Consider the following 22,150-nt stretch of genomic DNA (forward strand, 5'->3'; position numbering starts at 1 on the left):
ACTAAATGACCAAAAATAGACTATTTAGGTTGGCGCCTCATGGAGAGGGTGTTTATAGGATGTCTACCATCTTGGAATTCTGTGATATGTAGTCATTGATCCCTGGGCTTTTATGGGAATTTAATCTTATTTGCCATTCAACCTCTCTGATCTCTACTTCTAGCATAGGGTCACCCCCCCTCACATCAACCTTCACTTTATCAATAATGAAAAACAGGAGCTGAAGTGAGTATCAAATGTTCCTTCCCAAAATCTGTTCAGTCCTGAGCTCAAATTGAAGCTGGTGAGTAGACCCATAACCACCTTTGGTAGAGGTAGGAACTTGAAGGAAATTTTATAATCAGGTGGCAAGGAGAGGCCCACTGCCTTTAGATCACTAATGAGTAAGTGTGGTTTCTGCAGGTTTTGTAAGTACATTAATGATGGACCATACATTTCTATAGGAATTTGGTGTGCCTTGGCAGATACAACTGTGAGACAAAATGTGTGGTATATGTTGCATCTTGCATGGCATGTCAGGTGTTTTACGTCGGTAAAACTGTTAGAAAATTAAAAGAAAGGATCTCAGAACACGTCCGGGTCATTAGGAACAAAAAGTTTGTCAGTTCCTTGTATATGCACAGTACACAATGCACAAATTTTAAAAGGTTTCTGTTTTTCATTATAGATAAAGTGAAGGTTGATGTGTGTTTGTGTGTGTGTGTGTGTGTGTGTGTGTGTGGGGGTGACCCTATGCTAGAAGTAGAGATCAGAGAGGTTGAATGGCAAATAAGATTAAATGCCCATAAAAGCCCAGGGATCAATGACTACATATCAATTACCTCATTCTAAAGAGAAGGGCAACACACTTACATGAATAACAAGTAACACCTAGTGATACAAATTGGATGTTACAACGTTTTAAGATGTTCATTCTGAATGCATATGTTTTACTAGTGTTTTTATTACACTAGGGTAAAAGAGAGTCGTGCAGAGTCTGTGATGGTTTTTTATTTGTCATTAACCATCAGTTGGATAGTAAATTTCATGTATATACTGCAGTTAGATGAGATTTTTAAGAAAGTATTTTAGGGGGTGTTTTCTCAGGATATGATGTCATGCTACATAGGAAATAAAAGATGAATGTTTGTTTAACACGTTGACTCTGAAGAAGCCCTATAAGGGGTGAAAGCACTTAGTTCACATGTTTTTTATGTATTTTTATTTGTTTTTATTGTGAATAAAGTGGTATCATTGCTTCACAGCTGAGCAGGTATTTGTTTTTCTTCATTTTGCAATTATATAAAAATGCATTTATAAATGCAGCACAACGTACATATAAATTGCCTATTTTGCATAGAAGAGCAGTAAATTACCCATTGATGATCAGATTTCCTTCTCCCTTCCCTTTAAACTTTGACCAAACAACCCCCTCAGTATTTTTACTTCCTCTGGCTATTACTAGCCCTAATATCACTTCACACTAATTAGTACTGTTCTCCTGTAGGTAATACTACTAAAGTATACAGCAATGATTTGTTGTTTTACCTCCTTTGTGCTGTCCTTGACTTGTGTTTCCATGTTAGCTGTCTGCATTGTAGCTGTGTGCACTTGTCTTTTCAATTTTAGCACTAGTTTTCACCTCTGGTATAGCGTTTCCCTTGGAACCTGAACAGCAAAGGAAAGAAGAGTGAAACAAGTTGTGTTTAGTAAACACGTAACTCCATTTCATTTATAAACCACTTCAGTATCACACAGTGCCATTCAGTTACTGTCTGGTTGACTCGTCTCACTTGGAAGATTAATACTGAATTAAATAAAACTAAGTCAGCTACTTTAGTCTCTTCTCTAAAAGCAGTCTGAATGAAAATTAGTCCTTCCCTGGCTTAAAGCAACAATGAAGACCATCAGTGGGAAACGTCTGAAGTTAGGCAAAAGCAGTGCACCTTGGCAACAATACTGCATGCTGTTGGTCACATGATATAAGCAGGGACATGAGCAAACAGGATTATCAGTAAATATAAATTGCACAAGCTAAAACACTTGTTAGACAGGACAAGGTCAAGTCAGGAAAACATTTTGAAATTCATATGCAAGTGAGAATAGCAGGATAAGACAGGATGTGGTGGCTCTAATACCAAACAGGAGGATGTATTGGGGTTTTTAGAGGTCTGACAAATAGGTCTTAAACAAAGGCTTCATGGAAGTATTTGCATTCCATATTTATAGAAAAAAAAGATATAAGATTTCCAGAGAAATGTGGGAGTCTGCATATGGATAGGTGAGTGATGATACAGAAAAGAGGAAGTAAACTAATAAGCAAGATAACAGAACAGGAACCAGCTGGCTCTTCAGCCAATGAAATGAAATGCTGAAAGAAGTCCTGGAGGGCTCAAGAGAAGCTTTAAAGTATACCATTGCAACGAGACAGCATCTCAGAGGACATGATGGCAATAATGGTGGTGATCCGGCAAAGATGAGGCAAGTAGGAAACACGGAAATTACAGGCCACTGACCCTAAAATAAGAAGCTGGAAAGTTGATGGAAATTATTTTTGTGGAGTGGTAGAGAATGACAATCTACCTAAAAGCAAGTAGCCTCATGGAGACAAATCAGTATGAATTTTTCATGTCATAACAAAAGGGAGAAACATAAGTCTGTGTAGCCTTTTCTTGAAATTAATTTTACACTTTACTTTCTTCTATTTACTTTTGTGACTTGGAAACCAGGGAGGCAGATTGACTTTAGAAAGTCTTTTGACCAGTCTATTAAATGAGACTGTTGGAAAAATGAGAGGATATAAATTATGATGCAGGGATGGAAGACTGGCTACAAGGAGTGGCAATCACTGGAGACATTTCAGACACAGGAATGTTACCACCTGACTGCAACAGGGCTTAGTGTTTTGTCAGTAATGGTCAGTGTTTATGTAGCAACACTCATCAAGAGGCTGAAAATGGAGATCTACCTGTTGATGATACAAATGCAGGGGTGCAAGTTAATGATGATGATGGGGATAAGCTAAGAAGAGACCACCAAATACTAGGGAAGTGAGCAGACAGTTTTGGTTCACTGCAGAAAATATAAGATCATTAAATTTGGAAATAACAATCTAGAAGTGGCTTTCAAGATAAGATGCATTATATTTGTCAGTAAACTTTTAGAGAAGTACCTCATGGTATTAGTCACACCTAAGCTAAATCAGTAAGCTGAGTGTGTGAGTAACTGGTAACAAATCAGCAAAATGTTGGGCTGGAAACAGTGGTAGCCATGCCACTCTGTAGGCACTGGTAGGATCCCATTAGATTAGTGTATACATAAATGAAAGCTGTGTAAGGAAAGAGAAATCAGCTTATTCAAAAGAGCGCAGAAAAGGGATGAGGGTGAAGGAATGGGCAAAATATGGCAAAGCAAAATTCAATACAAAGTAATGCACCTGAGAACCAATAAATCTGGAAAGCAGTATACAGCTGTTGTGGACGAGGCGGCAATGACAAAGGTGAAAGAGAATCAGAACATCATCTCTGCTGTCAAAATCAGTCATATCAGATGACCTAAACATAAACCAGTGATATGAAAAAGTGCAAGGAAATAGGGTGCACAGGAAGGGTCATCAACCTTGTTAGTGTATACCACTGGGTACTTACATAACGACAAACATGACAGATGCATTTCAGAGGACATCGACAAAAATGGTGCACAGCTTTCCCCAAAAACTGAACAGAGAGGGATTACATTTATAAAAATGGCAAGATGATTGCTCCATCATATTACTGATTAGCTCATGCAGTGGTAAAACTAAGATCCTACCAAACCCACTGACTGCATTACCAATAAATTAGTGAGCATATTCAGAACAGCTTCTCCATCATAAACATGACTTCTGCCTGTACTCTTGTTGAAAAGCTTGAAATGAATCCTACGAACTAAAATGGAAGCAAATACTAACTAAAGGAACAAGACTAAATACTGTTGGATGATCTAAATAAAATAACAAGATAAAACACTGTTGCATTATTGCACCCCCTCACACACACACACACACACACACACACACACACACACACACACACACACACACACACACACACACACACGAGCCTTACAGGAAATTGACATTGTTTAAACATTTGATTATAACTGTCTTTTGGACCTTTTGACAAAGCTTTTCTCAGCTTAATTTCCTTATTTTAGGGACAGACCTTCACATAAGGTAATGTAATGGGGGACAAGAATTACTTGATTTTGAAATTCTGGTTTCATTTTGGTTGATAGACAGCTATTAGGCAAAAGTAGTGTTGTTGCACTGTGGTCTTAGCACACAGTAGTTCTAATTTCTTTCATGTCTTTTTCTATACAAACCCTATGGCATATTAACATGTCAGCAGTAAAAAATGTGTATGGTTTTCTTTCAGTCCTCTGGTAATGTCACTTGATATAAACAAACACAGAGATAGTCAAACTTTTTAAAATTGCATCAATAAATAGCTAAATAAAAATTCCCCATGCCCACTGGTTTCCCTCATTTCAGGGATTATTTTTTCCCAGCTACTTTATTCTGCATTTCTTATATTGAATTTAAGATGCCCTATTTTGGTTTGTTTCTCCCATTTCCCAAGCCATTTTACTTTACTTAATTAGTGTATTTATTTTAAGTAAGCAATAATCTCAACAGGGTGTGGTTAATGTGTAATTAGCACCCGCCCAGGGGTGTTATGAGGCCCGACGGGGCATTATTGTGTTTAGAGAATGGGCTGTCTGTAAAATTGTTGTTTTACTTATTTTTTTAAGTACTATATTATTTATATGTATATATATATATATATATATATATATATATATATATATATATATATATATATATATTTATATATATTTGGGTCTATATTAGAACATCGACTTTTTAAAACGTCGAATGTTCTAATATCGACCCCTATTCAGCGAATGCTGACAACATCGAACATGCAGAACAGCAAATTTTTTCCAAGGGAAAAAATTTGCTATTCCGTCACACATACACACAACACAAACACACCAAACAAACAGCAATCCACACACATACACCTAAAATCCTACATCTAACCCTACACTAAACTGTACACACACCACTAGCCACTTACCTTAACCCAAACCCTAACCCTAAGATCCGTAACTATCGCACACTCACCTCACCCGCGCCCTAACCCTCGCATCCACACAATCGCACACTTACCCGATCTTGACCAGTAACTTTCCACCACAGTGCTGAACATAGCAAAGCCACAGGAATGGCCAACCAAATTCCTTCCCTAGGAAGAAATCCGGTGTTCTGCAGCTTCGCTATTTTCAGCATTTGCTGAATAGTGGTCTATATTAGAACATTCGAAGTTGTGAAACTTCGATGTTCTAATATAGACCCATATATTTTTGATGTAAAATAGTTTTTCTTTCTAATATTTCAAACTTTCTGTAATATATATTAATGGTGTTAGAGGAAGCATTTTACATCAACTATATATATATATATAAAAACATATAGTACTTAAAAAATAAATAAGTAAGCAAAGCACAACAATTTTACAGAGAGCCCATTCTCTCTCTCGCTTTCTCCCTCCCTCTCTCTCATATATACAGTCTCTTCTGCTTTCACACTTGCATTCACTCACACAAGCATAACTCTCCGCACAAAAAAATCTGGACAAAGCCAAAAATAATTGGGGGGACAAAGCCCCAAAAACAGGGACAAATTAAAAAAAGCTCTTATAAACCTAGGAAGTTGCTAGAATAAAACATCTTGTATTACAATACATTTTGTGAGGGATATAAAGCCTGAAACTCAAATGCCTGTCATTATTTAGTGAATTCACTCCTCACTGATTTACCAGAAAACTTCAGAAAACCACAAATGTTATGAGGAACAAACAAAAAAATATGAGGCAAAAATCTGGACATTCTGTGAAAATGTGGACAGTTGACATCTATGCTCACAAGACCTCTCTCTCTCTCGCTTTCTCTCTCAATCACAAACACACAGTGTTCTCTGCTTTATACATGCATTCACTCACACAAGATTGCTGTCACTCTCGCTTGATCTCTCACACACACAGTGTCCTCTTCATTCATACACACATTCACTCATACACACAGACAGAAACATAAACACACTCATATACATACATACACACTTTTTTTCAGTTTATTTATTTTTTTATTACACTCACTAAACAGCAAAAGCACTGCTTAGCGAGCATAAAATAATAATGGCCATTAGGTTTTTTTGCAGTCCAAGCTCCACAAAAGCTTCATATGCTGCCAAGAAATGGCTGTCTCATTTTTCAGTGAGCATTGCTTGTGCATTAATACCCTGTTGGAGAGCATTTATCCTCCAATTACACATTAACACACACACACACACACACACACACACACACACACACACACACACACACACACACGCACACACACACACATACACACACACACACCCTGGAGGGCATTATTGCACTTACAGAATAGGGTCTCTGTAAAATGGTTGGTTTTACTTACTTATTTTTTTTTTAAGTACTATATATTTTTTTGATGTAAAATAGTTCCTCCGCCTAATGTTTCAAACATTCTGTAGTATATATTAATGGTGTTGGAGGAAGCATTTTACATCAACAATATATATATATATATATATATATATATATATATATATATATATATATATATATATATCTCAATAATATAGTACTTAAAAATAAATATGTAAAGCACAACAATTTTACAAAGAGCCCATTTTCTCTGTCTCTGCCTCTCTCTCACATATATATTCTCTTCTGCTTTCACAATTGCATTCATTCAGACAAGCATAACTTTCCACCTCTTAGCAAAAAAATTCTGGACAAAGCCAAAAATAATGGGGGGATAAAGCCCCCAAAATAGGGAAAATCTAAATATTGCTCTTATAAACTAAAAATGTTGCTAGAATAAAAGGTCTTGTATTACAACATATTTTCTGAAGGATATAAAGCCTGAAACACAAATGCCTGTCATTATTTAGTGAATTCACTCCTCACCAATTTGCCACAAAACTTCAGAAAACCACAATTTTATGAGGAACAGACAAAAACTTTGAGGCAAAAATCTGGACATTCTGTTAAAAGTTGAATAGTTGAGAGATATGCGCAGCAGACAGCTCTCATTCTCTCTCAATCTCTCACACACACAGTCTCCTCTGCTTTCATACATGCATTCACTCACACATGCAAACATAAGCATAAACACACTCATACACATAACACACACACACACACATACACTTTTTTCTGTTTATTTTTTTTTTACCCTCACTAAACAGCTAAAGCGCTGCTCAGTGAGTGTAATGTAATGGTGGACATTATTTTTTTTGCAGTCCAAGCTCCACGGCACCTTAATATGCTGACATGAAGTGGAGGACTCATTTTCTAGTGGGCATTACTTGTACATTAATATCCTGCTGGAGAATGTTCGTTCTCCATTCAGCGTGCTGATGTACAGTTGTCCCATTCTCTTATGTTTGTTAACTGTGTAATGACATCATCAATAAAGACTTGCCTGAGTAACTTCCTGCCGAAAATAATAAAACAAAGTGTAATCCAACATATTACAGTGCATTCAGAACAGGACATTACAAGTGGAAAAACAAAACCAGTGGGACAGAGATGTACAAGCTCAAGCAACATTAAATGCAGATTTATATAAATCAGAAAAAAATAAGCAATTCCCAGCACCAGTGTAAACCAAAAACAAAATAACAAAAATAACTCTGGAAAAACAATGAGGAGCCAAGACCCAAAATGAAGTTTTTAGAATAGTTAGACCTTTAATAATCTCTATTCATCACCAAGACTTCTTCAGAAACACAGTTACACAAGCATAGGAAGTCATTTTGAGGTGTGAAAAGGACTTCTCTCTGATTTTATTGAAGGGTTTTGTCAGTAAAGGTATCAGTACAGTTAATCCATTGACAGAGGATTTTAAACATAATATGGTCCCTAGATTTTGTTTGGATAAGAGTTTAGACAATTTTGTTATACGGGAAGTTATTTGTGACAACTGGAAAGTCATTTTAGGAAATGGGGATATCACAAAACTATTAGGAACATCCCCCAATTTTCTCTATAAGAAACAAAGTAACATTAAACAATTGTTGGAACAAGGTAATACTAAGTTGGCCTTGATTCTACACAGAAAACGTTAGGTATGTATAAATGTTTCGGTTGTAAGGCTTGTAGATTTGTACATGAAGGCCCATATATGTCCTTGGCACATGTAGATTATGCTATTTCAGTTCCGGGGAGGTTAAATTGTGGCACTTCTGGGGTTGTTTATATTGCATTATGTTCATTTTGTCCTGGGTTTTACGTAGGAATGACTATAAGGAGTTTGAGAAAAAGGATTAGTGAGCATCTTTATGTGATTAAAAGTAAAAATTTAAATAATGCATTGTATAAACATTCCATAAATTGTACTGGTTGGAAAAGGTACACTTTCACAATTGTAGAAGTAGTCATTCAAGATCCACGAGGTGGTAATTTTAAGAATTTAGTGGAGAAAAGGGAAGCTGAGTGGCAGTTACATTTAGCTTCATATATTTATCCAGGTTAAAATGATAATGTTAACATCAAGTGTTTTTTTTATCTGATAGGAGGGTGACCATTAAAAATTAAAGTTTAAATATAATAAGCATTATTCAGATCTTTTCAGAGATTCATTTTTATTAATGGGTGATGTAGTTTTTATTGTTTCATCATGATTTTATTGTCACATGTTTTTGATTGGTTCATCGTTAATTGGACTGTTTATTTAAACAATGTTGGCTCATGTAACTGTGTATCTGAAGAAGTCTTGGTGATGAATAGTGATTATTAAAGGTCTAACTATGCTAAAAACTTCATTTTGTGTCTTGGCTCCTCAGTGTTTTTCCAGTGTTATTTTTAAATTAATATAAATGCAATGACTGGTAAATACAAAAAGGTACAAGGTAGATGCATATTTGAATTACATACAGTAAGTGTAGTGGAAAAAGCAATGTATAGTATTTACATGTGCAGTAAAAAACAGCTGAACTATATAAATGTGTATACACTTTAAGCAATGCCTATTTTCACTTAGAAAGAACAGCTAAAATAAAAACACGAATGGCATGACACTCACAGAAAAAAAAGTTTAGGTGATAAGGATAAGGAAGGCCTTTACATAGAGATCTGTGCATTAAATGTGCAATGAGTTTCATTTTTTTAATATCCTCACAGTCCCCAGTATCAGTGGGAACTGTATCAGGTTTATATGTCCAAAAACAGAAAAGGAGATGGCAAAAGTGGTGGGGAATCTCTGCAGTTTATGTGGAGAAGATTTAGGATTCAGCCTGGAGGAAAGTTGAAGAAGACACTACATTTCAGATTTTTAAAAAATAATGATTAGAAAGAAGGTCACACTGCTACTTTATGGGGAAGAACTTGGTATGGAGAGGGTGATACAGTGACTCTCATGTACAAGTTTCTATATTCTGTTGTAGAGTATATAGATAAATTGTCAGTTGTTTTAGGGATAAGCATGGTAATTAGAAGATGGCTGCATTCTAGCTGTGCTTGTAAAATGCTTTTTAAAACATGGTTCAGGAGCGAGGCAGCTTGATAGTTTGTGACAGTCGACAAGCTTTCAGTTGAGTCTGTGCTTAAGCTGACTGAAGTAAGCAAAAAAGGCATCTAGAAAATACATAAGTAATTAAAGGAATGTGTTTTGAAAGGAAAGAGTAAAAACGTCACAGAGACAAACCAATATGGGCTAGTTCAATGTGCTTATTTTGAAAGGAAAGAGTCACACGGATAAACCGATTAATAAAAAAATACAAGAAAAACCTAGCCAAGCTAGACTTTTCACTTTGTGATACCTTAAACCTCCAATAATAGAGGCCCATGGGATATATGCAAATGACCCTTAAGGACATCAAGTGTTTCAGCTATATGTCTTGTGAATGTCCATGACTTTTTACTTTTACTTTTTAATTTGTGGATGCATTCAGGGCAATAAAGCCAAGCCCAGTAGCTGTGAGCATACATGATTTGGCCTTTTTAGGACCTCATCAGCACAGCATAAGTGGACTGTTTGGCTATACTTTAGAAACACAGGGTCTTTAAACCCAGCTGATGTCCATAACGATTTAGGTGTCTGTGCTGATGAGTGCAGTCCAGCTACTTTAGGCCAGGGTGAAGTCATGCAGGTCCAAGAATAGAATTATGTGTTACTTTATACATTCTGAAGCTTTCTACTAAACATTTTCAAACAATTTTGCCAAGGATGAAAAAAAATCAAGATAGGTCTGTAGTCAGGGGGCCAAGAGGAGTACTAGTTTTAGAAAGAGAAAAAATAGGATATCCTTAAAAGAGGATGGTGCAAGTACATTGACAGAAGAAGAGGTTAACTGAGTACAATAGAGCAGAGGTAATGTGGTCTTTTACAGTTTTAGAAATCATGAGAAGCTCCTGCAGCTGCCAAATTCAGCATGGCATTCCCAGCTTGTTTATTTACAAGTATTTAAAGGTGCTAGTAGTGATTTTGAGGTTAATGCAGGTGGAAATGGAAAATTAGTGGAAAGAGGAGTGGAATAATAGTAAAAGTGTTGATGCATGTTTAAAAATTCCTGTATAAAGTCTTCAAGTATAGCCTGAGTATAGGACTCAGAGGCATATGCAAGGCAACTAAGTCAAGCGGCCATTAACACATTGCTAATAGCCATCATTAAGCTGTAGCTTCTCTCTCAGGAAGTCCAGGCCAATCAAGCTGGGTTGAATTTGTGTATACCTGTCCAATCATCCAGGTGCTGTTTGAAGGGTGATAGTGTTATCACATTGCTTTATTTGTAGGAAAGCATATTCCAGAATTGAGGGAGGCACTGCACAATAAAACTACACTGCATTTATTTAATAGTTAGTGGAGGTTTGAAATCATGGTTCTGGTATTTATAGAATTATTATGTTTTTGAGATGCAAAGCATCCATTACAAATGGATCCCTAATGACCTGGAAGGTTAGATATACATCACCCCCTCCAGAGTCTATATGTTGCCAAATAAAAGATTAGTTCATCCAGTGTTTCCTCGTAGCTTATTGTTTGCAAGTCATTGATCTTGCTGGTTAGGAACTTCAGATGTCTTTCTCCTTGTATAATATGCATAATAAGGTACATTCCAAAAGGTGCATTGTATTCAGTGACTGGTATAATCAATACTGAGTATAACAGAATCATACTCTACTTAGATTTAGATAATATTCCCTTTGTGATCTGACAAGTAGAAGAACTTTCTAATATTGTCATTGCAGGATAAATAAAGGAGAGGGAACTATCTATGCATGTTCCAAGACTCCTAACAATATTTTCATTTTGAAGTGGGGTGTTGTCTATGTTGTAGGATGGGGGGGGGTGGATTATCTGCCAAAAGTGACAATATGGCATGTTTGTCTAAGCGGCTGTTTGGAATACTAGATGTTTATGAGTGTAGGTTCTTGCTGGAGTGATTTGGCATCTGAGAGGGACCTAACAATACCTCCTGGTTGGCAGTTATTAGCAACTTTAGTTAGCCAGAGGTCTTGCTTAACATTCTGAATATCTGAGAAATAAATGCAGAATGAAATGGGTCCAAGCACGGATTCATGTGAAACATCATTTGTCACCGTCAACCCTCTGATATGGCATCTTCCACTATCAACATATAGGATCTGTCCTTTAGCCAGTTTGCTATCCATCTCACCACATAGGGACATATATATACGGTATCACGTTTACTAACTTTATTGACATATGGAATAGTGTCAAAACCTATATCAAGATCTAGATATGCTGTGTGTGGCCTACATGACCATTGTCTTCAGACTGGTTTCTCTACCAAAGTAGTTTATCAAATTCATTAGACAGGATATGCCTTGGACAAAAACAAACCGTTGTGGGTCTAGCCTAATGAGATTTTAGATGCTATAGTTTATTAGGTTCCATTGCCTTGCAGATGAGGCTACTTATGCTAATGGGCTTATAATTCCTGAGATTAGTGTTGGGACTGCTGCTGTACAGTGGCATCACCACTATTTTCCAAACATCAGAGAAAAAGCCCAGTGTTAAGCTTATGCTAAATCATTTAAGGTGAGGAGTCTGCAAAGACATTCTCAGTACTGTTTCTAAGACAGCTTGGTATATTATTATTTCCATTGATAAGGTGTTTTTGGTTTGGATAGTAGAGATACATACTGGCCTTTATTTTCAATGGGGGGGGGGTGCCTGTTTTCCAGCAGTGTCAGGTTGCGTCCTTCCATTTAATAGGCTGTAGATCACTACAGTCACTCAGGACCCCCTGTCAAGTACCTTTTCTAGAATGTGGTGTTACTCTAGTGAATTTCTGAGTTACACAATTTGTAGGCAAATACTTACAAAATAGGGAATAATTCATGCTTAGCATCTGAGAGTGTAGGGAGTTGGAAGGGGGAGGGGGCTTTAATTTTTTTTTTTTTTGCTTGACAAATGGAATATGACCAAGAAGTGTTCACTTACAAGTGGTAGAACAGTAATGTGATTACACATTTTTGGAATTACTGGAGAAAAAAGCATTTAGGAGAACTTGATTGTCACTCATATGATTGTGTCTAGATGGTTACAGCCATGACTGGAAAAGAAGACAAGAAAGCCATATTTAACAAGATCAAGGTTAATGCTGATCTCATCTAGAAAAAATGTTACTTTTTGCATCAGAAATGAGAAAGAGCTTGAGGACGGTTGAAATGTTGGAGATAATGAATGGAAGGAGATGGCATTAGGTCTGCTGAGTTTAGTGGGGTGGGCAATTTTAAGTTTAGAGACTAACCAGTCCAGCCCATGATCATCATACATTGATGTTGTGATTAAAGTTTTACAAGAATGATAATCCCTAAAGAGTAGTAAACAGCTGAACGTTCTAAGTCTTGTCTGACCTCTGCAGAAGGTATTTTAGTAGGAGATGTGAACAAGGTGATGCTTCATAGGCAGCTATTAGGTCAAGAGTGGTGCTGTTACACTGTGTTCTTACCATCTATTGGCTTACCATTTCTATTCTTTCTATAACTTTTTAGTATAAACCATGTGACTTATCACTGTGTCATGAGTAATGTCTTTCGGCTTTTCCTGGTTAGGGGTCGCCACAGTGGATCACCAGTCCGCTTATGATTAGCAGTGGATTTTTACGATGTTGAGTTACCAGCCTGGCACCCAACCTTCAAAGAAGGCACACCCACTCATACATGCACCTACCTGCATGTCTTTAAACTTCACTCAACCACAGGGAGGACATGCAGACTTGGCACAGAAGGCAGTCCAGCCATGAATCGAACTGGAGAGCCTCTTGCTGTGAGGAGACAACACTAACTGCTACACCACCACGGCCATACTGTGGCATTGTGTCATCAGTAATAAATGCAAATATTTGCTTCCAGTCCTTTAGCAATATTGCATATACACACATTGAAAGGACCAAGAACAATATTGGCCCATATGGTACTCTGATAATCATCATTCTTTCATCCAAGGGGATTCCAGGCATGACTCTCCTTGTAACTATCACATTGACAACACACCCTTGAACACTGATACTTTTCTTGGGGATCTGAAAACCTATGAGGACAAGAACCTGTCCTTTGATCACCATGTACCCACTGTTTTAAGAAAGTTCTTTTTCAATGCACAGCTTATATCTAAAGATATTGCATCCAGATCCAGGAATGTAATCATTCCATTATACTCAGAACTCATTGAGTATAATAGGTTCATAGGTTCATAGGTAGATACTAGGCTATCTGCCCTAGGGCATTTATAAGCCTAGCCAGAGTGTATTTGGCTTCCGCCTCCCTATTAGATTAGTTGACTGTGCCTCTGTAAAGTAGGTCACAGAAGGTACCCTTTTAAGATTAGTTTACTGTGCCTCTGTCTAGCAGGGACACAGAAGAGATCCCAGGGGTGAATTTGCGATTTCCCATCCACGCGTCCAGATTTCGCTTGAAGAGGGTCAGTGAGGGGCTATGTCTAACATGAATTGGGATTCTATTCCAGAGTGAGGGGAGCCTCTGGGAAATGAATCTGTCCCTCCAGCATGTCCTATTTATTTTTGTGCTGAGGTTTAGGTCCCTGGAGCGTGTAGCTCTAAGGGACTTGGATTTTTTGAGGTGGAGCATGTCCATTAATTCTGGGTTCGACATGGCTTTGTACGTCAGGCATAGATCACCTCTGAGTAGGCGGAAAGCAACTGAGTAGAGCTGGAGTTTCTTTAGTCGAGCTGCATAGGATATCTGTTTATAGCCCATGATCCTCTTGGTGAGGTACTTTTGCGGTCTCTCCAGTTGCTGCAGGTGTCGGGTAAGGTACATCCAAAAGGGGCATTGTATTCAATTATAGGCCTGATGAGTCATCACTCATCAGCACAAACCTCAGTAGAGGGGCACAATGACCTCTCTTGATCTAGATGCGAACCCTTTCGTGATAAGGTATGCTATATATAAGGTCTTTCTAATCACTTTGGCAAATGATTATCAAAGGAGAGATTACTATCTACATTGGTCCCCAAATCTCTAACTTAATGGATTACCACCTATGTGGTAATTTGTGGGCACCTTGTTTTTCCCAAAGAGGATGACTATGCACTTTTTAGCATTTAGCTTGAGGCCGTGGCTCTGGCACCAAGCATCCATCTCTGTGAGACCCTTTTGGAGGATTCTTGTGTCAGCTGGAGATTCTATTATGGCCCCCAGTTTGCAGTCATCTGCGAACTTTGTCAGCCATAATCCCCCTGTGTTAGCCTGAACCTCAGAGAAGTATATACCGAACAAGAGAGGTCCCAGAACTGAGCCCTGTGGGATGCCACTTGTAACTGGTTTGGATTCGGACATGGCACCTGCGATTCTGACCATGTGGGTTCTATCTCTGAGCCAGTTTGCAACCCATCTTGTGATATAGGGGTTGATATTTAAGCTGGTAAGCTTATTTATGATGCCCTAGTGGGGTATTGTGTCAAAGGCTTCTGCGAGGTCCAGGTAGGCTGTGTGGACTACCTTGCCCTCATCTATGGCTTTGATAACTGTTTCAAAGAAATCAACTAGGTTTAAGAGGCAAGATCTGCCCTTAACAAAGCCGAATTGGGTAGGGTCCAGTGTCTGGAGGCTCTCAATGTCTTTGTTTATGAGTTCCATGATAATATGCTCCATAGCTTTACAGACCAGACTAGTCAGGCTTATGGGGCAATAGTTTCCGGAGTCCGTTGTGGCACCACCTTTGTGGAGTGGGACCACTGTAGCTGTACGCCATTCTTTGGGTACATATCCTGTAGTAAGGCTAAGTTTGAACAGTGACTTAATGTGAGGGTTCAGTTCTTCTTGGAGCTCATGTAAGACACAGCCTGGGACACCGTCCGGTCCCATAGATGTTGTGTTTTTTGCTTTGGAGAGGGCAGCTTTCACCTGTGCATCTGTGATGTCAGGGAGGTTACATTCAGTTGGGATAGGCATTTGCTCCTTTGGGGGGAAGGGGGGGAGAAGTTTGCACTGAATCTGTCTGCCAGGATGTTGGCTATGTCTGTAGGTTCGGTATATTTTGTACCATTATGCAACAATTCAGAGCATATCTGGGAGTTCCCACCCATGTTCCTGACATAACTAAAGAAGGCGTTGTGATTATCTTTAGTGTCTAGGGCAATTTTTCTTTCGAAACTGGCCTTTGATGATTTCATGAGGGATCGAAGTTTCTTGCTAATACTGATCAGAGATGCCTTCCCTTTTTGGGATTTTGCTCTGTCATGTAGTAGCTTCCTCCTTCTGTTGTATAGCTTATTTATGGCCGGGGTCCACCAGACCAGTCTCCTGTTTTTGGAGGAGTGAGCCTTGGTTTTATCTGGGATAGCACGATCCATGCATTCCTGCAGGTGCTCATAGAATGCATTTGTAAAGGATTCTGCAGATTGGGCTGTATTATCCTCTGGCCCAGGGGCTTTGAAGGATTCCACCGCAGTCTTGAGAAGTGCAAAGTTGGCTTTTGAGAAATTCTTTACAGTGATTTCCTTGGCTGGGGGTGGGGACAGGATATGGATGTCCAGGGAAATTTCTTTATGGTCTGATCTTACCAATGAGGGGTTTACCTCTGGTGTAGAACATAGAGTCCCCATGTTGGTGATGACCAGGTCCAATATGTTGTTCCCTCTTGTGGGAGTTGTGACCAGTTGTTCCAGTGTGTTAGAGTTTATACATTCAAGGAACCATTGGGCAAGGGTGTTTGGGCTTGAATAGTTTTCCCAGTCAATGTTTGGGTAGTTGAAGTCACCCAATAACATAATGTTTGGAGAGACCTTCATATTCTCCAGTGTTCTCAGGAATGCCAAGTGGAGTTCCTGTAATAGGGAGGGTGTTCTGTAGCAGGCTACAAACTGAAAGGCAGTTTTGCCCGCTGTTAGTTGCACATGGATGGTTTCCGATGCTTCGTGCAGTGCCACTAACCTGGAGGTGTAGGTATCTTTGATGAATATAGATACTCCCCCTCCTTTTGTGCTTCGGTCCGAGTTTTGGGGCCGAAACGCATGGTATGAGTTATAACCTGGTAGTGCTGGGGTGCTCTCAGGAGCCTTGAACCAGATTTCTGTTACTGCACAGACATTGATTTTCTCCATACTGAGGAGAGCCTCGACTGCGTGCATCTTGAGGTTTAGACTTCTGGCATTGAGTAGCATTACCTTTAGTTTTTTTATCCTTGGGCTGTCTATGGAGGTGGGTTTGTCCTTTGAGCCTTGCTAAAAAAGGCACTATGGGAGTGGCAAGAGCCTTGGCCAGTATACAAAAGCCTAAGGGTGACAGGTGCAAGCCGTCCCTAGCGAAGCAACATGGCTTGTCGAGCATGTCATCCCAGGCTGACAGACACTGGATCGCCTCTGAATGACACCAATACTTTAGCCAATTGTTGAAACTGATCATTTTGTCTTTATACTGTGGCATCATTCTTGGTTAGGGCAAGATGCTGCTCAAGGTCAGGGTCATACCAGCCTGGGTACATGGTCAGAGAGCTCCTCTATGTCTCTTTTCATGTAGTCCAGGGGGGTACATCTCAGGTCATTCACACCAGCATGGATAATGATGGAGTCATACTTATACTTGCTTTGGAGTGACCTGAGTGCTTGCGTTATGTAGCGGATCCTGGCACCTGACAGGCAGCTTACAGTGATCTTCTCCTTGTTCAGTCTGGTGTGCGGGACATCAGTGTGCCGGACAATAGAGTCCCCTATAACAAGTGTATTTGGTGTGTTGTTTGGCCTTAAGGGTTGTGACTGTGAGGCACCCTGATTTTGTGAGATATGTGATTCGTGGATATTGTTGAGGGGTGGCTGTTGCTTGGATAACTGCTTAGGAGGTCTTTGCTGTTTAGGCAGATTTTTATTTAGAGCCTCTGAGTATGTTTTTGTGTGTTTATGTGTTGGGTATGCAGATGCAATGCGTCTGTGTGAGACAGGATTTGTGGTGTGGGTGGTTACCTTTTCCTCCTGACTGACTGTGCCAGTCTTGGGTTGAGAGAGCTCTGCCTCCAGTTTGGCTGTGTAACTGCATCTCTCACATGTATTAGAGTTTTCTGGAAGGAGGAGAGGGCTGTCTGTGTACATAAGGCAATTGTAACATTGCCTCAAAATTCCCAGATTCACCAGCTGGACTGGAGAGTAACCTTGAAACTGACCCTTGGACATACCAGATTAGTATAGGGAACTGTTTTTTACTGATCAGATTAGGGAAGGGAACTGATTTTTCACTTGATCAGGAAGGACCAATCGGGAGCCTAATACTTATGAGAAGTCAAGGAGGGTGTAGTGCTTTAGTTAGTGTTTCCTTATAAGAGCTGAGCAAGTGCAGGGCTTTAGAAAGAGAATAGAGTGATTACTTTGACAGTTTGAACAGTTCTAAGGGAAAAAGTGAAGAGCAGACTTTGTAGAGCCTGGAATAGTTTAAACCTGTTTAGGCGGTGCTGCCCGACATTGCTCAGTGTGCAAAACCGCACAAAAAAGAGAGTTGTAGGGTTTTAAGAGAGACAGATCAAGGAGTTTAGAATTGACCCAAAATGGCCAATAAAACTACAGCTTCTAGGTAGTAACCACTCCTCCAGGGACAGGCAGGCTGTTCAGTGTTAACCACTCCCACTGGTGAACACAGAGACTTCCCTTTAGCCCAAGCAAGCACTGGCCTTCTAGAAACTTCCAAACAGTTCAGAACAGCAAATCTGTAACTGAACTTTCTTAACTTTCAGAAAGTGGGAAAAAGCAAGACTTTTTTGTTTTTTTTCTTTTTGTTGTAGTTTAAAGGTAGCAGAGATACACAAGCAGCAAAATAATCACAACAGTGCAATAAATGACCCCACACTTGAGTGCTAGGCCAAAATCAGGTAAAATGCAGTTTTTAGAGAAAAAAACGATGCTTCCTTCTCTATGTACCTGTCCAAACACTTGTCAGAGCTGAAATGTCCACAACACTTTCTTACTAAAAAACTAGGGTCTAACTATGCAGACTGTCTCAAAGCCTTTTCCCTCCTCTCAGTATCACACAGGCTACTGATAAATGATCTGTACCTTCCATATAGGACTTCAAAAGACTCTTTTCAGTCAGACCTATTACACATATCCTTGCTTAGCCCATCTCTGGGTTATTCATACACAAAATATAAGAGCCAAAAACTAGCATGGGAATATAAGGCTAGACTTCTTAAGATCATCAAAGATCAGTATCCTAGTAAGTACCTTATTGGCCTATGCTTCCATTTACTATGACCATCTTTGTCTTTTTTGTGTAGCCATTACTACATACATATTACTACTACCCCATTATTGACACCAAGACCGTTGCCTTTGTTTACTTTTAATATGGCTCTGTGTCAAATTAATTTTCATAATATAGGTAGGGAATATCCATACCCAGTTCCTGGCATATCACCTTCAATTAATTATATTGGATTTGGCTTGCATAACCTTCTGGATATGGCATACTGTTCCCAGAGTCCAATACCAGGTAGTAGATAGGACAAAATTATCTTCTTCTGCAGTAATTCCATAATTTACACACAACTAATGATAAGTTGTCAGGTCAGTAGTATTCAGTGCTGGGCTTGCTGCCATTATTGTCAAGTGGAATAATTTCTACCCTCTTCCAGCTTTCAGAAGTCTGCCCTCCTTTGCTAATTTGCTGAAAAGGTTAGTTAAAGGTATGACTTATTATAACCTTGGTTCTCTACAATTTCCAGAGTAAATCCCATTAATGACTAAGTTCTCTTTCAAATAATTTTACTGACTACCTGCACTGGCTGGTTATAATAAAGCTCGCCTCTCATACACTAGGAACACAAATAAATATTCATTTAGTAGCCTTACATTCCAACACATTTTTATGCACATTTTTCATTTATTTTCTGTGTTCTATTATCCTTCTTGTGTCTTTCTTTGTTCTGTTTTACACATATGAAATATTGTATCAGCTTTCTTAACCAAAATTCACTGCTCCTGCTCAATTTGGATTATTGCATTTGGACTACTTTTCCAGATATTTTCTGGCTTATTCGGATGACCTAGTAATCGCTCAAACAACATTTTGGGATGATTTCTTAATTCTGAATGGTAATCAGCTCTTAGGTTGTTTCTCCAATTATGATGTAAGTTATTTAGAAGAATTTGCTAAACAATTTTGTATGCAGCTAAACAAAACAGAAAAACAGACAGATTATCAGAACTGAAAACATGCAAGATGTTGTGAGAAAGCTTGATTTATTGCTGAATACATTTTGTACTGTGATTCCACATATTCCTTCTTTCCAACATAAGCAGGACTGTAATGTAACCAATCATAATTTCAGTTTTGCGTCTATGTCTGATTGCAGTGAAGCAAGCAACATGGATGGTAGTATGTAAGCTAATAACAGACATATTCAAGACTTCACAACTTCAAGGGGCAAATCAAAGCCTGAAGAAGATGCAGGATAGAAGCGGTAAGAGTACCCCCTACCAAACTACAGATATATTATGGATGCTTACTTGGGACTGTGATGATACGGGCAAGTGCCAGTATAGCCAGCTGGAGTTTTGTAATGAATGATATGACGTTTGATTATCAGATTGATTTATACAATCTGCTTGTGTTACAAATGTACTAATATTGTATGTTATTTGGATATCAAACTGATTTTGTATAGATGCTTGTGCTGAAAATGTATTTGTGAGCTTTGCTTGTGTTGAAATGTATCAACAGTGCATCCTGCTGAAATGAAGAGAAATGTACATGTATTATTTTAGATGAATTAAATGTATATGTTTTAATACAGGATACTGGCACAGCAGAGGTTATCTTTATGAAAAATAAAGGAAATGTAAATGAGCTGTTAAGCCATTAAAAGGTACACCACAGTATTGAATAGAACTGGAGTTGCTGAGTCTGGGGAAGAGCCTTTGTCCATTAACTCAGTGAAAAGAGGGAAAGCCCCAGACACTGCCAGAAACAGTTGGATGTGTATTGTGGCCTTCTGTGCTAACTTCCGGTCTCAGTTTCAAAGGGGAATACTGTAAGAACCTCGAGTCAGATGACCAGATGAGGGCATTCTGCCAGCTCTCTTGGAAATTATATTTTAGATATTACAAAGAGAAATCTCAGAGTATTGAGTGTTCTGTTTGGAAGCATGACTAGAAGGACTGCTCACCCACAGCATCGTGCTTTGCGGTAGTAAGTGACTTAACTAGGAAACAGTAATTCTCTTAGATTCAGTCAGGAATGTAGTGAAGCTAAGTTTATATATTGTTTTTCTTTATTTGTCTGAGTCTTTCCATCAATGTTCTTTTCAATATTTCCTGTGATCTGAACTTTGTGGTTTACTGCAAATATATATGCAGTATTTACTTTTATTATTTATTATTAACTATATTTAAAACATTTATTGTGGCTTGTCCTTGTAGAAAATATCTAACCTTGGAGAGTGCTTATATTTTTTGATGTCACTGTGTGGACCACTCCAGAAGGTCTAACCATCTTGGTGAACTACTATAATTTGTATTACTATTGATATTACACAGTATAATTGGAATCCCTTTGTAAGAGCCTTATAGTACTGACTGGTGGAAATGACTCTACATAATTTGTGCCATCCTTTCCCTGGGTGTGTGTGTGTGAAAATTAAATCTCTCAGACCATGTTTGTCAGCTACTTGATGCAGGGACACAAAACACTAGGTTTACAGAGAGGGTGCTAGAAGACTTGGCTTAGACACTCAGCTGAGGACCTAACCCTACACCTGTACCAGTGAGCATTCTTACTGGGGACCTGGAGGGAGACAGATACAGATATAGAGGCATCCAGACCCTGGGCTGAGTGTGTTCCCTGTGTGCTTTTAAGGGAAATTGTACTTGATGCAAAGAGGTATGCATCTGGAAATATTGAGTGTATCCATTTCTTTTCCAAGTGCTCGTCCCTCTCCAGTGTCAGTGGTGAGGATTCAGGCTCCTTGATTACTGGCCCAGTGTGGGGATGACACATATTAGTGGCCACCACATATTGGTAACAGTGGTGGGACCACCAGTAAAATCAGATGCAAACAATAATGAAATGGCATGTCCAGTGTGTGTGTGTGTGCATGTGTGTGTGCATGCACATATTTGTGTGTGTATTAAAGGAGCTGACTACAGTACTTCAGATGTTATTCCATTATTTGACACAATGAAACATAAATTGTGAGTGAACACAGATAATAATGAATATACTTCAGATAGTTTTTTTCAAACAAAAATGAGAGTTCTATTCACCTCTCACTTTTCTGTAAAATATTTAGGCTTGCATGCAGCTGCTTTATTTTTTATTATTATCATTATTATTATTATTAATAATAATAATAATAATAATAATAATAATAATTTAAATATTGTTAATAAGTTTAAGAAAACAATTAAGCTAAATGTTATGCAACCTAACTTAAGCTGGATGCAATTATTTTCCTGTGTTTAAATTCAGGCAATGTAATGTCTCTTTAGCCAGTCTAGAAGTTGTTAGTAATGCCTGTGTGTGTACTTCCTAAATCTTGATTCCTAAGAAATATACAAATTAGTAAATAAATTGCAGTTTAAATTTGGTAATTTGGGAAGAGTTAGAATGGTTTGACATAATGG

The 22,150-nt window shown here is 38.5% G+C and overlaps 1 protein-coding gene across 2 annotated transcripts in view; it reads right to left on the bottom strand.

The window, feature by feature from the left end:
- Window positions 1-22,150, bottom strand: part of PRX (periaxin) — a 458,732-nt gene that overhangs the window by 265,308 nt on the left and 171,274 nt on the right. For both annotated transcript variants that reach the window (XM_044062334.1, XM_044062343.1), the window contains exon 2: window positions 1,528-1,647. In XM_044062334.1, coding sequence (XP_043918269.1) covers window positions 1,528-1,575 — 48 coding nt within the window. In that variant the 5' untranslated portion in view covers window positions 1,576-1,647. The remainder of the gene's footprint in view (window positions 1-1,527; window positions 1,648-22,150) is intronic.

Source organism: Protopterus annectens, chromosome 1.part0 (assembly GCF_019279795.1).
Source record: "Protopterus annectens isolate FY-2018-M chromosome 1.part0, PAN1.0, whole genome shotgun sequence".
Taxonomy (NCBI): domain Eukaryota; kingdom Metazoa; phylum Chordata; order Ceratodontiformes; family Protopteridae; genus Protopterus; species Protopterus annectens.